Source organism: Astatotilapia calliptera, chromosome 6 (assembly GCF_900246225.1).
Source record: "Astatotilapia calliptera chromosome 6, fAstCal1.2, whole genome shotgun sequence".
NCBI classification, from domain to species: Eukaryota; Metazoa; Chordata; class Actinopteri; order Cichliformes; family Cichlidae; genus Astatotilapia; species Astatotilapia calliptera.
In genome coordinates, this window is record NC_039307.1 from 9218590 (window position 1) to 9232062 (window position 13473).

At 38.9% G+C, this 13473-nt stretch overlaps 3 protein-coding genes across 4 annotated transcripts; 1 reads left to right on the plus strand and 2 right to left on the minus strand.

The window, feature by feature from the left end:
• Positions 1 to 814: 814 nt before the first annotated feature.
• LOC113023749 (DNA polymerase lambda-like) lies at positions 815 to 6630 on the minus strand. 2 transcript variants are annotated; one of them, XM_026170094.1, is made up of 9 exons: positions 6581 to 6630; positions 5278 to 5421; positions 4784 to 5081; positions 4482 to 4590; positions 3988 to 4326; positions 3657 to 3830; positions 2201 to 2329; positions 1377 to 1545; positions 815 to 1280 (listed from the first exon to the last, which is right to left on the minus strand). In XM_026170094.1, exons 2-9 carry the CDS (start codon positions 5390 to 5392, stop codon positions 919 to 921), a joined length of 1695 nt encoding a protein of 564 aa, XP_026025879.1. In that variant the 5' UTR covers positions 5393 to 5421; positions 6581 to 6630; the 3' UTR covers positions 815 to 918. The 2 variants fall into 2 exon arrangements, with proteins under 2 accessions (XP_026025879.1, XP_026025880.1); XM_026170095.1 differs by lacking the exon at positions 6581 to 6630 and adding an exon at positions 5806 to 6563.
• A 120-nt stretch (positions 6631 to 6750) lies between these two features.
• Positions 6751 to 10248, plus strand: LOC113023752 (protein DPCD-like). The gene is made up of 6 exons (XM_026170100.1): positions 6751 to 6933; positions 8901 to 8981; positions 9085 to 9209; positions 9286 to 9419; positions 9571 to 9673; positions 10137 to 10248. Exons 1-6 carry the CDS (start codon positions 6870 to 6872, stop codon positions 10239 to 10241), a joined length of 612 nt encoding a protein of 203 aa, XP_026025885.1. The 5' UTR covers positions 6751 to 6869; the 3' UTR covers positions 10242 to 10248.
• Positions 10249 to 12793: 2545 nt separating this feature from the next.
• LOC113023399 (fibroblast growth factor 8b-like) lies at positions 12794 to 13439 on the minus strand. The gene is made up of 2 exons (XM_026169400.1): positions 13335 to 13439; positions 12794 to 13096 (listed from the first exon to the last, which is right to left on the minus strand). Exons 1-2 carry the CDS (start codon positions 13362 to 13364, stop codon positions 12794 to 12796), a joined length of 333 nt encoding a protein of 110 aa, XP_026025185.1. The 5' UTR covers positions 13365 to 13439.
• Between the last annotated feature and the right edge of the window lie 34 nt (positions 13440 to 13473).

Genomic DNA, 13473 nt, shown 5'->3' on the forward strand with positions numbered 1-13473 from the left:
GAGAGAGGTTCTACGTTGTAACAAAGTTCAAAAACTCTACAACACTTAACTAGTGAATACTCTAACCAGGACTTCTTAGTTCTAAAATAAATAAATATATATGTTAAAGAAAGAAAGACAGACAAACAAGTCGTGTAATCTTTTATTACATTCTGTTATCATCTGTAATATTTTAAAAAAAAAATACTTAAAACATTCAACATCCTCCTGACATGAACTGAAGGTCACTTCACTCACTTAGTGACACTTATCCCACATTTTTTTCTGAATTTACAAGCCTCTAAAACCTCTTCTGCCAGTATTAGATCACCGTTGTTGTTTAAATTTCACACTTTTAAGTTACCACTGCTACCTCACACCAAAAACATTCCTGGTTCAAACAAGAATATTCAATTTTGTGCAGTAGCCACAGACATTTTGGAGCTAAACACAGGCAACAAACAAGCTTTAGCTTTTTATAAGTTTGGACTACCACCATTCTTTAATTTGCAAAATATGAATTAGCATTCAAGTCAAATAGGGCTCTTGTATAATCTAAGGACCTGTAAAATATACTTAAAATTGTTTGAGTCCAATAATCATTATTCCTTATCATCCATCCATTCGCTACCGCTTATCCTTTTCAGGGTCGTGGGGGGTGCTGGAGCCAATCCCAGCTGTCATAGGGCGAGAGGCGGGACAGGTCGCCAGTCTGTCGCAGGGCCAACGGTGGGAGGAAGCCGGAGTACCCAGAGGGAACCCACGCAGACATGGGGAGAACATGCAAACTCCACACAGAAAGACCCCGGCCTGATGGTGGAATTGAACTCAGGACCTTCTTGCTGTGCGGCAACAGTGCTAACCACCGTGCCACCGTGCTGCCTATTCCTTATCATCATAATTATTTTTCTATAAAACCATAAGCTGATCGTCAAATCATCACCAGTCCCTTTCATGGGGATCTCTGTAGGGTATGCCCAAAAGGCTAAAAACATCTTTCTCTGTCAGTGTGGGAAGTGGAGTGCCACCATGCACCTTCACACTTCCTTGACGTACCACATCTTTGTTCAGTGAGTGCTCTGACAGGCTCATTCTTTTTGTCTTTGCCAAGGCTCTCATTGAACGGTTAAAGTGTGCCGAACCAGTGAAATACATCAGAGCACAAGCAAACTCATTGTAGGGCACTATGATGATATCCAGCCTGCGATGGCGTTGGTCATGCCCCAGCAAACGACACACACCCATGTATTTCTTCTGCTCACCGTTCTCCTCATGGTTCACCAGGTCATCGGTTAAAAACCCTTAAAGTAAACAGGTCAGAAATAAAGAGATTTTTATTAAAAAAATAAAATAAAATACATGCTTAAGTTTTTCCCATCAACAAAAATGATGCTTACCACTGTCACGGAGTGTCTGTAAGACTTTAGTAAAAATGCCCCTGTGGGACTTGCCATCAGGGTGAGATATAAGTACATCAACATCTCCACATGTGGCTTTTCCCCGACGATAGGAGCCACATGCTATTGCCACTAGGCCAGGGTCGATGGCTTGTGCAGCATCCCTCACCTGCACATGCATGGAAAAGACCGTTAATAAAGCACAAACGCTGTTACCTGCAAAAACATTCCACTTCTTATTGGCATGCTGATATTTTTGTGTGTTGTTTTTTTTCACATTTGCTTGTTTTTGTATGTTTACTGGCAAAAAAAGAAAGTTTTTACCTGTTCCCAGCCAAATACTGGGAGGTAGCCTTGCTAAGGCATCGCATATAATTTTGACAAGCTCAAGGGAGCACACATGCTTTAGCCATCTATCTAATATGCACGCTCTATCTGGCAGCTTTGTAGGAAAAAGAAAATCTAAGTAATACAATATGAAAACAACTAGCGTTGTACTTAACGCTCTGGAGCGAACAGGTATCTGGCTAACTTAAGATGCAGCAAGTTTAAGGATTTACTTTTCCCCTTTGGGATGCTCTACTTCGTGAAAAGGCAGTCTGGTTTTTCCATCATCAAGCAGTCAAGGAAAGCTGACACAAGCTTTTTCCTTCTTCAGACCCTCTTTCTACATTTCTGATGGTTAAAGAAGCAAATCTTATTCAGATATCTCAACTCTGTTTAAACTTGACTAAACATATTAGAGTGGTGAAAGAAATAAAGATATTTCAGTCATCATCACTAAATTATACATGCTCTTAATGTGACAGATGAAGATGCATTACCACTTTTTCTATGGCTCCTGCTTCTTCTCTGGGCATTCGGTCTAGAAAGTCATTGTAGTGCTTGAGTCCTATTTTCTGAGTGTTTGTCAGGTGGGCTTTTGTATGGATATCCTCCAAAGTACGAAATCCCTGAAAGGCAAAATGACATTTTTAAGAAAAAAAACTGTTATGTTGGCATTTGCTTACTGATTTTTTAAAATTCTAATTATTAATAAAATTAGAATAAACTAGAATAAAATTAAAGACATTCACAGCCAAGAATGAAAGTGGCTTGAGATTCAGTGTTTCCTGGAACCTTGTTCCGGTAAAATTGATTCATGAGTCATTAAATCTGATATTATTTTGAAGCCTGGCACACCTTCCAGCTGAAGTCATGGAAGCAGATAAACAATCACATGGTCTCACCTGGATACAACTGTTTTTTCCCCCTCAGTCAGATCAAAATGCTGTAGTTTAGTAAACGTATTAGCGGTAAGCAAGATAGTGAACAACAGTTGCATTCAGTTGTTTTGATAAACAAGAAACTTCAAACTCACAGGCAATGTCAGAATACATGTTAGATCAGACAGTGGATCTAAATACGATGTGTCCTTGAGGCTATCTGTTATTTCCTATTTAAATATCACTTCATTTATTTAATATTTGTGGATTGCTGGCTGAATCCAGAAAGAACGGTTAACCTCGGTGCCACAGCAGCATGCAGCTTGTCCACAAAGAAAATAAGCTTACAATTGAATCTATGACTTATTTCTTAGTAACTAATTTCAACCCACTGTACTGTTACATCAGAGTTTAGGATGAACCCACTTGAATTCCTAGTCACAGCTGTACCTTTAATAAATATCGTATGGAGGAGTAAAATGATACGGATTTCATTTGACTGAAGCTGCTAATTATACAGAGTCCAGAGTATAGCCAGGGAGAATTTTTAAAAGAGCTTTGGCGTAGTAAAACTGACATCTCATAAGTGAGTAATTTTACAGTTTAGAAAACCCAATAATGGTATAACAATACATATTGTAGCTCACATTTTCACCAGAATTTGTTATTTTATTAACAGATTTATGAGAAAATGCAATGACTGTGTTGTTGAAAAATAAATTCCAAAGCTCTTTGTAGACAAACTGTCTAATGGCAACACTGTTTTTACATTATCTTAAATCTTCTGTAGTTCTGCACTGCAATCAGTCAATATGTGCAGCAATACCAGTGCGGCAGAAATTTTACCACCATATCAGTCAGGTTGTTTCATTTTTCAGGCTATAGCCCAAAATTTCAATCTTAAACGCCTTTCTGTTACCTTATATTTCATGAAATAGAAGTCAATATCATATCACTGTGTTGTAAAACATATTGTAAGACAGAAAAGACACAGACAACATAATTCACTAACAACTTTTTGTGCGGGGTACAATCTTTGTACTTCAATCTCCTATACTAATATGTGAGTTTTCACCTGTTGGTACCACAGTTGTGCAGTTTTAGTTCCAGCACCCCAGATGTTCATGAAAAGCTCCAGCACTGGCACAGCCTCACCGATGTGATCAAGCTTCCGCAAATGACCGCTCTCCATAATCTCTTCAATTTTGTCAGCCATGCGTTTTCCTATTCCTGGGATCTGACAAGCTTCCTGAGACCAATGGGAAAAAATGTAATTAAAAAAAAACAAAAAAAAAAAGCTAGACAGTCCTTGTATTATCACAGAAGATAAAACTTACAGTACACAATGACATATGCAGGTAATCAGCAATCTAAACATTGCATTTAAAGTATCTGGGTAAGGCTACCTGATATGATGTAACGGGTTTATGGTAGCTTTTCAGTGCGTTGACAGCCTTGGAGTAGCCCAGCGCCCTCCACTTGTCCCCCTGATGCGTGTAGGCCTTGGCCAGCAATTCAAGTTTGTCTGTGATGTGCTTGTTGAAGTTATTACTTTTGGACTGAGAGGACTGGGCACAGACCCACTTCCCCGATACTGGCTTCTGAGCAGCAGTATCTGGACCAAGGGAGAGGCTGGGGCCAGGAGTCTCCTCTTTGGGGTGCTGGCCAGTGATGAGAGCTTCCAGATCACTCTGAGAGACGCCGTCTTCTTCTCCCCGCACTTCCTCTTTGCTGTCTGGGACTGTCTGAGGGCAGGATGTAATGTAAAATAACTGTTTCTGTTTCTTGCGTTTGGGGTCTAAACTTTTTCCCCTGACTGCTCCAAATGATTACTAACTGAAAGACTGAAATGCACCAAGAAGCTGCAAAACAATGTTTTCAACATGATCTGGAAGTTTACCATTTCTGTGTTCTCCTCTTGATCAGTCACTGGCTCGATCAGAGTTTCTGCATCAAGTTTGATATTTAGTGACTCTTTTTTAATTTCTTCGTGCTTTGTTTCAGAGTCACTAAGTGGATAGAACATAAAATGTCATTACAATACAAAGCTTAAAACATATATTACTGTCAATGAGGTAAATGTAAAGTACAAATAAGCTGATACACATTTTCTAATGTTTGTGAGAATATCTTGGGATATTCATGCAGCAGGAGTACAATTTTACCTTTAACTTTCAAAGAAAGCATTTTTAGATCACAAACCTCTTGGGTGACAGAAGGCTGTAGCTGGCTATATCTAGCAGCTGTTTCTCACTAATGCACAAGCTCAGCCAGGTACATTTTACCAGTTGGACTCCAGAGGGCATACAATTTACTTTCAGCAGGCGCAGAGCCCTTTCGCTGTCCACATTGTCGTCCACAACAACATGAGTGACACCGGGACACAGTGAACTCTCTGTTCGTCCCCCATTCTGCTGAATTTGTCTTTGGAAAATCTGGCATCTGGCATTTCCTATTCCAGCAGGCAGAAGGTACACCGTCACTCCATTAAAAGTGTTTCCTGAGGCAGAAAATGTTAAAACAATCCCAGTAAACAAATATTTTGCATTCTGGCACAGTATTCATTTCTCTCTTAATGTAATGCAGCCTTATTTATATTTTTTCTATGTTGTGCTCCATTTAAAAAAAAAAAAAAAAAAAAAAAAAAAATCACTCTTTCTGTAATGTGGACGCATGCGTGCAAACACTGTAACCACCTGTGACATCACAGTCATCTGCTGTCTTCTTCAGTGGGGGTGCATCCTTCCCCTGTAGCACTTTTGCCCTTTTGACTTTAGAAAAAGCTTTCATGATACCATGACGAGGCTCCATCTTTTCTGGTGATAGGAGGAGCAAGTGGCCTGTGACGTAAGAGAGAATTATAACACTGCAGTCTAAAGCTGGGAAACAAACACATATTTGGAAAAAAAGTAAAGTAAAATAATTTTAACAGTGATTCAGTCCAGTTTGCTGACATGAGAAAATGGACTTAATTTAGTGTGTGGAAATGTCAAGTAATTTATTGTTCCCTTAACATGTCCTTTAGTGGAATGTATAACCCATCTAAAAATGTTGCAATTATGAGAGACATTTAAGTAATTTTCTAATATTTTGAATTTAACAGCAATTTTAGAGCAATTAGTTTGATGGTACACATTTCACAAAGCCTGCTGTCTGAGTTATCAGTACTGGCATTTATAAAAGCCAATAAATGATCATTTCAGAAGAAGACACTTTAAAAGCACCCTTCACTCATGAGTGATGATAGTGTGTCGCTTGTTCTCCAGAGGGCACTCTGCAACTTCCTCGTTGACAGCACACTTGTTTGGAATCCCACAAACAACAACCCTTTAGAGTCAGGCAGAGTGTATACTGCACATAAATACACAAAAATGTTAGGGAAATCTATTCAGATTTCATGTGTCTGAAAGAAAACAAATATTGCTTCATATAACAGGATGCAGAAATTTTAAATCTTATTCTGGTCAGAACTTTTTGTTAAAGAGATCTTAATGATGCATTGGTGTGTGAGACACATTTAAAGGGTTAAGCTCAAGGGTTTGGTAGGATGAACTTTCAGCTATGTAGCAGTTTAATAGCATTATAATCTCACATAGATTTTATACAGTACAATGCTTCACTCTGAAATGCAAAGTAGCATATAATACTCCAGTGAGAAGACATCTGTCCCCCATTACTTTGTCGCGTTACACTACTGCTATTTGACTGGTGTGTCAATTTTCTTAACCCCTACTACGAAAATAAATTTTTCTTACAGTTACTGCTTTAAAACTACTCTCTGTACAATGGATACTCTTGACAGATAGTCTGCAAATCGTACACTATCTTTAGCTGAAGCTGACGTTAGCAATAGCCAAGAAATCAGTATTTAGATTATTACAATTGTAGTATTATCTCAATATATATAAACTAAATTAAAAAAAAATCTAAAGTTTCCCTGCATAAGTGCATGTTTAAAGTTGTTTTAAACGCTTGAAACTCTAATGTTTTGGATCTTACCCCTGATCGCATGGAACCATACATACAGGAACGTCAAAAGACGGACAACGTTCAATTTAAACGTTTTACTTCCGGTTCATCGAGTATTTAAATTTTGTTAAAATGTATCATAATCCCCGAAGTGACATATTATGTTTTGATTGAAAAAAATAATTGATTCCAGTAAATTCATTGATAATTTTTTACCTATTATATAAATACTTTTATAATTTGCTTAATGTACTTATCGCGGTTGCTTTGGTTACGGGTTGAATCCGGAAGTGGCTCTATAGAAACATTTGTTTGAAACATGGCTGTGCAGAGCTGGAGTGATATCCTAAAATCGTCAAAGAAAACGGCTTTAATACATGATGGTAAGTGCAAGAAGTAAAATGTGTTTTTAATACAGAGACCTGTTTTTCTCGTTCCCCCAGAATTACTTTCATTTTAAGCATTTTAACTCAGTCATCTCAACTTCGCACACAGCGGTACCGCTAACATGTAATATAAGTAGGTAACAAGAGGTGGTACAGGTGGTATTGAACTCCATTGAGGTTGTTTTTGCTTTAAAATTACAAGAAATGGGTGTCTTTTTAGTAAAACAGCTAGGCTCCAAATTGTAAAAATTACGATAATATGTCCAAAGTAAATACGTGCTTTTCTCTAGATGTCAACGGCAAGCTAGTCAGGCATTTGCACTGCGCACATTGTTACTTCTCTTTCTTAAGTGAGTTCACCTGCTTGACTATTTAAGCCTGTTGTTCTTATTTGTAAATTACGGTTTGATCCTAAATTTGTAAGGAAAATATACACACACCGGATACTTCCCCTTACCCCCTTACTGGCAGAACTGCCTCAATTCTTCATGCCACAGATTACATAAAGTGCTAAAAGCAGTTCTTAAAGATCTAGGTCCATATTTACATGAGAGCATCGCACAGTTGTGCAGTTTTGCTGACTGCACATCCATGAAGTTCTATCACATCCCTTAGGTGGTCTATTGGACTGAGATCTGGTCACTGTAAAAGCCATTTTAGTACAGTGAACTCATTATCACGTTCAAGAAACCAATATGAGATTACCTGAGGTTTATGACATGATGTGTTATCCTGCTGGAAACAGACATCAGAGGATGCAGCATTGTTACAAAGAGATGGACACGGTCAGCAACAACAGTCTGCTTTTAAATGATGCTCAGTTGGTACCAAAGGGCCCAAAGTATACAAGGAAAATATCCCCTACAACATTACCCCACCACCTGCAGCACAAACCGTTGATACAGGGCATGATGCTTCTATGCTTTCATGCGTTTGAACCCACATTCTGTTTCTGTTATCCGAATTACACTGCCCTAATCTGAACCTCAATGCTCTCTTGTCCAATTTTTCTGAGTCTGTATGGATTATAACCTCAGTGTCTTGTTCTTACAAGAATGACATGCACCATGGTCTTCTGCAAGTTTCAACATGCTGTGTTCAGAGATGTTCTTCTGAATATGTTGGTCGTAACAAGTGGTCATTTGAGTTACTGTGACCTGCTTGGCTATTCTCTTCTAACCTCGAACATCAACAAGCCATTTTAATGCTGAGAACTGCTGCTCACTGGATATTTTCTCTGGATTCTCTCTAAACCCTAGAAATGTATGTGTGAGAAAATCCCAGTAGATCAGCAGTTTGTGAAAATGCTCAGATCAGCCTGTCTGGCACAGATAACCGTGCAACTTTTGAAGTCACTTAAATCACCTTTCTTCCTCATTGCGAAGCTAGGTTTGAACTTCAGCAACTCATCTTGACCATGTCTACATGCTTAAATACACCGAGCTGCTGCCATGTGATTAACTGATTGGATATTGACATTGAAAGGCAGGTGTACCTATGGAGTGGCCAGTGAGAGTATATTTTACATATATCATGACAATGATCAAAATTAGAGCTGGGTAAGGACTTAATTTAGTTGGGTTTGGCATGATTTCTGTTGTTGTAGTGAGTAGAGAGTAATTTGTTTACTAATACTTAGGAATTCGCCTGTATGTTGGCTGAATGTCGGTATCTGTTGATATTGGTTCTTTTGACTAAAAATCAGTATCACAAATCAGTGTGATGAAGAGCTGATTTTTTTTTAAAAACAGGTCAATTATTTATTTAGATTTAATATATTGGTGTTCCTGGTACAATAGTTGGAAATAAATAATAAAGAATAAACAACAAAATAAACTGACTGAAAAACAAAGATCTGAATCAGCTATTGGGACAACTGTTTTGCAGCATTGGTATTTGCCTAGAGTTTTGCAATTGATGCATATCTGCTTATATGGCTCAAATTTGACTTCTTTTTTGTGCAGGAAAAAGGAAGATCCACTATCTCTTCACAGATGGAAAAGAAATGGCAGAAGAATATGACTTAAAAACAGATGAGCTCCTCGGTAAGCCACATGTTTTGAGTTATACACAGCTGAATGGTGTTAATTTCTACAGTTTCATGCATTGGATCAGTTTGTGTCTCATAAAGCATTTGATACATTTCAGTGAGAAAATGGCGCCATAAAAGCACGCTTGGAGTTCAGGGCTTGTGGCTGGTGGAGGTTGGGGAGCCCCTTGCAGGTCCTGTTGCATCTTTGGAGTCTGATATGATCAAAGAGAACAGCTCAAATGTAGGTGTTAACGTTTTAATTAGATCTCTACTTTTGACTTACATTTGTGAAGTTCGTCTTCATTTTGTTTGCGCAGCCCATATTCATGCGTAAAGACACAAAGACCAGCTTTCAGTGGAGGATCCGCAACCTTTCCTACCCCAAAGATGTCTTCAGTGTTTCAGTGGATCACTCTGAGAGATGCATCATCATCAAAACCTCAAACAAAAAGTAAATATGCATGAGAACACATCTGTGCACCTATTTCTGTTTTGTTCACTGGTTGCATTGAAGTCCCTGCATTCTCCCTATAGATGGCACTGTTTACAATACGTTTGTCCCGACAGTTCAGCTTTGTGACATCCTTCCCATGTCTTCCCAGGTATTACAAGAAGTTCAGTGTTCCTGATCTCGACCGCAGTCAGCTACCATTAGACAACTCCGCGCTAAGTTTCACTCATGCCAACAACACTTTAATTGTTAGCGTAAGTTTTGCATACCAGCAATTGATATATATATATATATATATGTGTGTATGTATGTATATGTGTGTGTGTGTGTATTTTATGCAATTTTATCATCAGTTTATGATAAAGTTAAAATTGCTCCAGCCCGAAGAGAATCTATTTAACGAGTATACCTGCACTGTTATTAAAAGAATATATATGTACAAAATATGTTTTTGTCCACACATTCAAAGAAAATGTATCTCTCTCTTTTGCAAAGAGACATAAGAACAGTTTCACTTTATTGTTTAAGCACTATATGCCAATCATGAGAGTGAAGAATTGTTTCTTTTCTTTTTTTTATTTCCCACGTTTTATTTTTCGTGCTCACAATAATTGCTTCAATCACTTTGTGTGTTAATTTTTTCAGACTTTTTTATGAAGACACTCAATAATATGCATAAATAAAATCTGTTATTATTATTTTTTCTCTGTTGTCCAGTACGAGAAACCCAAAGAGATCTTAACCCTTGAACAAGAGCTACTGAAGGAGCTGAAAAAGCTGAAGGGGAGTGCTGACGGGGACGTCGACTGCAAAACCCAATGAATTCTGCCTGTGGAGCCAGGGAATAATTCTGGGTTGCATTTAGAGCAGAACCTCGGCAGCATCATTTTCCAGTCACGTATGAGCTCTCATTTATTTCTTCTGTACTTAATCCCTTCATTAAGATTCACTGTGCCTTGTCCCTTAGCTTAATGTCTAATTGTCTTAATTAATTTGGTGGAATTATATGTCTGGAAATGTGTCCAGCCATTTATGTTTGATACAGTGATATTTAGTAAATATATTATCAGTAGATTTAAAAACTTTGTGGTTTTAATTTTTAACCCAAATTCTTTGGCTGACAAAAAATAATGTCAGAATCTGTTTTTGCTTCTTTTTACCAAACCTACTGTGGAGAAGTTTTGTTGGGGGGTCACATAACCTACCGGCCTCCTTCCATTGATGTCCTTGTAAAACACTCAAAACACACAAGGCTTCATCCCTGTTCGTTCCGAGGTCACAGTTACGAGGACATCCCATTTGTGTTAAATGAATACCCTCATGTTCCTTGTATGTAGTGGGCCACCCTGAAAGCCATTACTGAAACTTGCGTTACCATTTCCCTTTACAAGAGAAGGCGATTCTGACTTAGTGGTCTATGTCCAAAGTGCCGTAGACATAAGTAAGAATTAGATGCAACTGTTTTTGCAGAGCTTTATTTCAAATTTCTATGAAATTTGTGTTTGTTTGTTTGTTTGTTTAACGTGAAGGAATGTGAAGCTGAGATTTTATATCTTTGAGAAACTGAAATGTTTGTGTATACTGTACGCTGAATGAGGGTTTATTAAAGTTGGGTATTTCTCTATTTTTTTTTCTTTAATCCGAGTTCAATTAAAGAAAAATTGAAAAATTGTTGGCTGGTGAGGAATACTTAGACAGTGGACAACAAAGAAGTAGTGTGTTTAAAGGAGACAATGCATTTAAATATAGATTGTTTGAACCCTGTGATTCCTTGCATTTTTTACCACTTGTCCAAACCCAGAGAGCAAGTTGCAGAAAGCAGAGACAAAACCACAGGTCTCTCCTCCCTCACTATTGTGCTTTGTCTTCATCCAGATGGAAAGAACAAGAATATAAGAAAACATTTCAAAACCAGCTGGCCCTGTCGCTTGTAAATTCTTGTGAGGGGCCTGACTGTCAAAATGACAAAAATAAATTCGTACGTAGCGTTTGATAGTTCGGTCTTGGTGCCAAATGTTGATTCTGATTATCTTAAACATAATGAAGGTTTCTGCTGCTGAGTAGCGTTCATTTAGAAGTCTTAATTTCTTTAATAATTAACTGTTCTCAGAGTTTCATCTACTGTCAAAACAGCTAACAAATTGGACATCCAGCTCCAACATTGTGGGAGCTCTGTTCAGGGTCTTCTTCCTCCCCTGTCATTTGGCCTCTGATGGTCATGCTCAGCTGCTTCTGGGAAGAGGGTTTCTTTCCTGCCTCCCTTTCATTGCCGAATGCCTATTCCCAGCCATTCCCCCTCTTTCAGTTGATGCCACAGTTTGCCACACAAGCCCTGGTGCTTTTTCTGCAACCCCTCAACTCCCTCTTCGCTGCCTCGCCACCTCCCCCCCCTCAAAACCCCTTACCCCTCCCTGTGTGACTGGCTTCCTTTTTGATAACTGACCCCTCCTCGTGTTATTATTCGAACCCACTATTGTATAACATGCCCTTTTATATGAGGTTTCACAAAGGGCCCATTTGATCAGAGGGTTACGGTGTGCGATCGTGAGAAATGCAACTACATGGTGGTAACCTTGTTTGGGCCAAAATGGTGGGCTGACCTCATCGCTTTTAATGCATAGCTTGGGCCATTCAGGCCCAAGTCTCACTTGCTGAGCACATTGAATTCAGTAGCCTGTCACAGATATTGCCTCTCAGTTATCTGGGTCTCCAGCTTGAAGAAGAAGGTGGAGAGAACTGCAGTTTTGGGGGGATACCAGCATCGCACGCTAGCTTTCCATCCCAATATAAACACACAAGAGAAAACCAGAGCAGCCTGTGATGTCGTTCTTTAGTGGTTTTAATATACACTCTACAATAAATATTTCCATCATTTGATGTAATTTACATTTTTACAGTAAAAATATATTTATATATGTAGAAAAAAAACAGGTTACATAGTCTCCAAAATGGCCTCATAAAGGCAAGATAGCATGTCAGCTGAAAGTCAGATGCTGTAACCACAGATAGCTGCCGTGTCTAGCTTCATTATACTCATTTAAACATTCTTTGTTGCTGAGCTGACTAACTTCTAACAAAGGGTTTTCATTCGTGAAATTATTGTTGAGCTCTCCTGTACTTTAAATGCCTCCTGATTTAATAAGAAAATAAGCATTCTACAGTTTGTCTGAATTGGAAAAAAATCTAACAGATTAGATAGTCAATGTTTACATACAAGCCAGTACAAAAAACAACAAAAATTATATATCGAATCCAAAAATGAGGCAAAAAGTGTATTGGCACTTGACAGGAAAAGTTAGTTTGCATGAAGCACATGGTTTTCTCTTGTAGTGGTTCTTCTGTGCTGGTTCATCCACGGTTCTCCCTCAGTGGTTTCAGTCCTCAGCGCCCCCTGAGCGCTGGTGGTGGGAATGTTTAGTCCGCTTGTTGAAAGGGTGCGCGGGGACAGGGAGAGGAAGAACATCAAACGGTCTCTTCTCACTCAGCAAGTGCCCCCTGGGTAGACGCTTCATGAAGTGGGCCTCCCTCTGGTGTTGCTTGGTCTTGGAGGCCTTCCTGGGGCGGCCCTTGCGTGTAAAAGCCATGTACCAGCCCTCGTACTTGGCGTTCTGGAGTGCAGTGTAGTTGTTTTCCAGAACAATCTCGGTGAAGATGCAGTCCTTGCCTCGCCCTTTCCGCTGAGGAAAGAAAAAGACACGAGAAGCTGAGACACATTTGGACAATCTCCAGGAATCAGAAAACACCATCTTTATTTCCAGACAATGAAATATCTCTCAAAACCGAATTGTTCCGGCTTTGAATGAGTCTCAACAATGTATTGCCATAAGCTTGAAATCTGCAAAATACATTTCCAAGGAACACTTCACAATGTCGCTGTCGTCTTATGCAGCCACAGAACTATTATTTCCAGATTACCTTGCCGATCAACTTCCCCTTCTTGTTCATACATATGTAATATCCTGTCTTCACCCCTTTAATACGAATGCGACTTCCAAAAGAATCCGTCTCCACTTCCAGTTTAGCTGCATAGACAAAGAAAGCAAATGCGTATAAT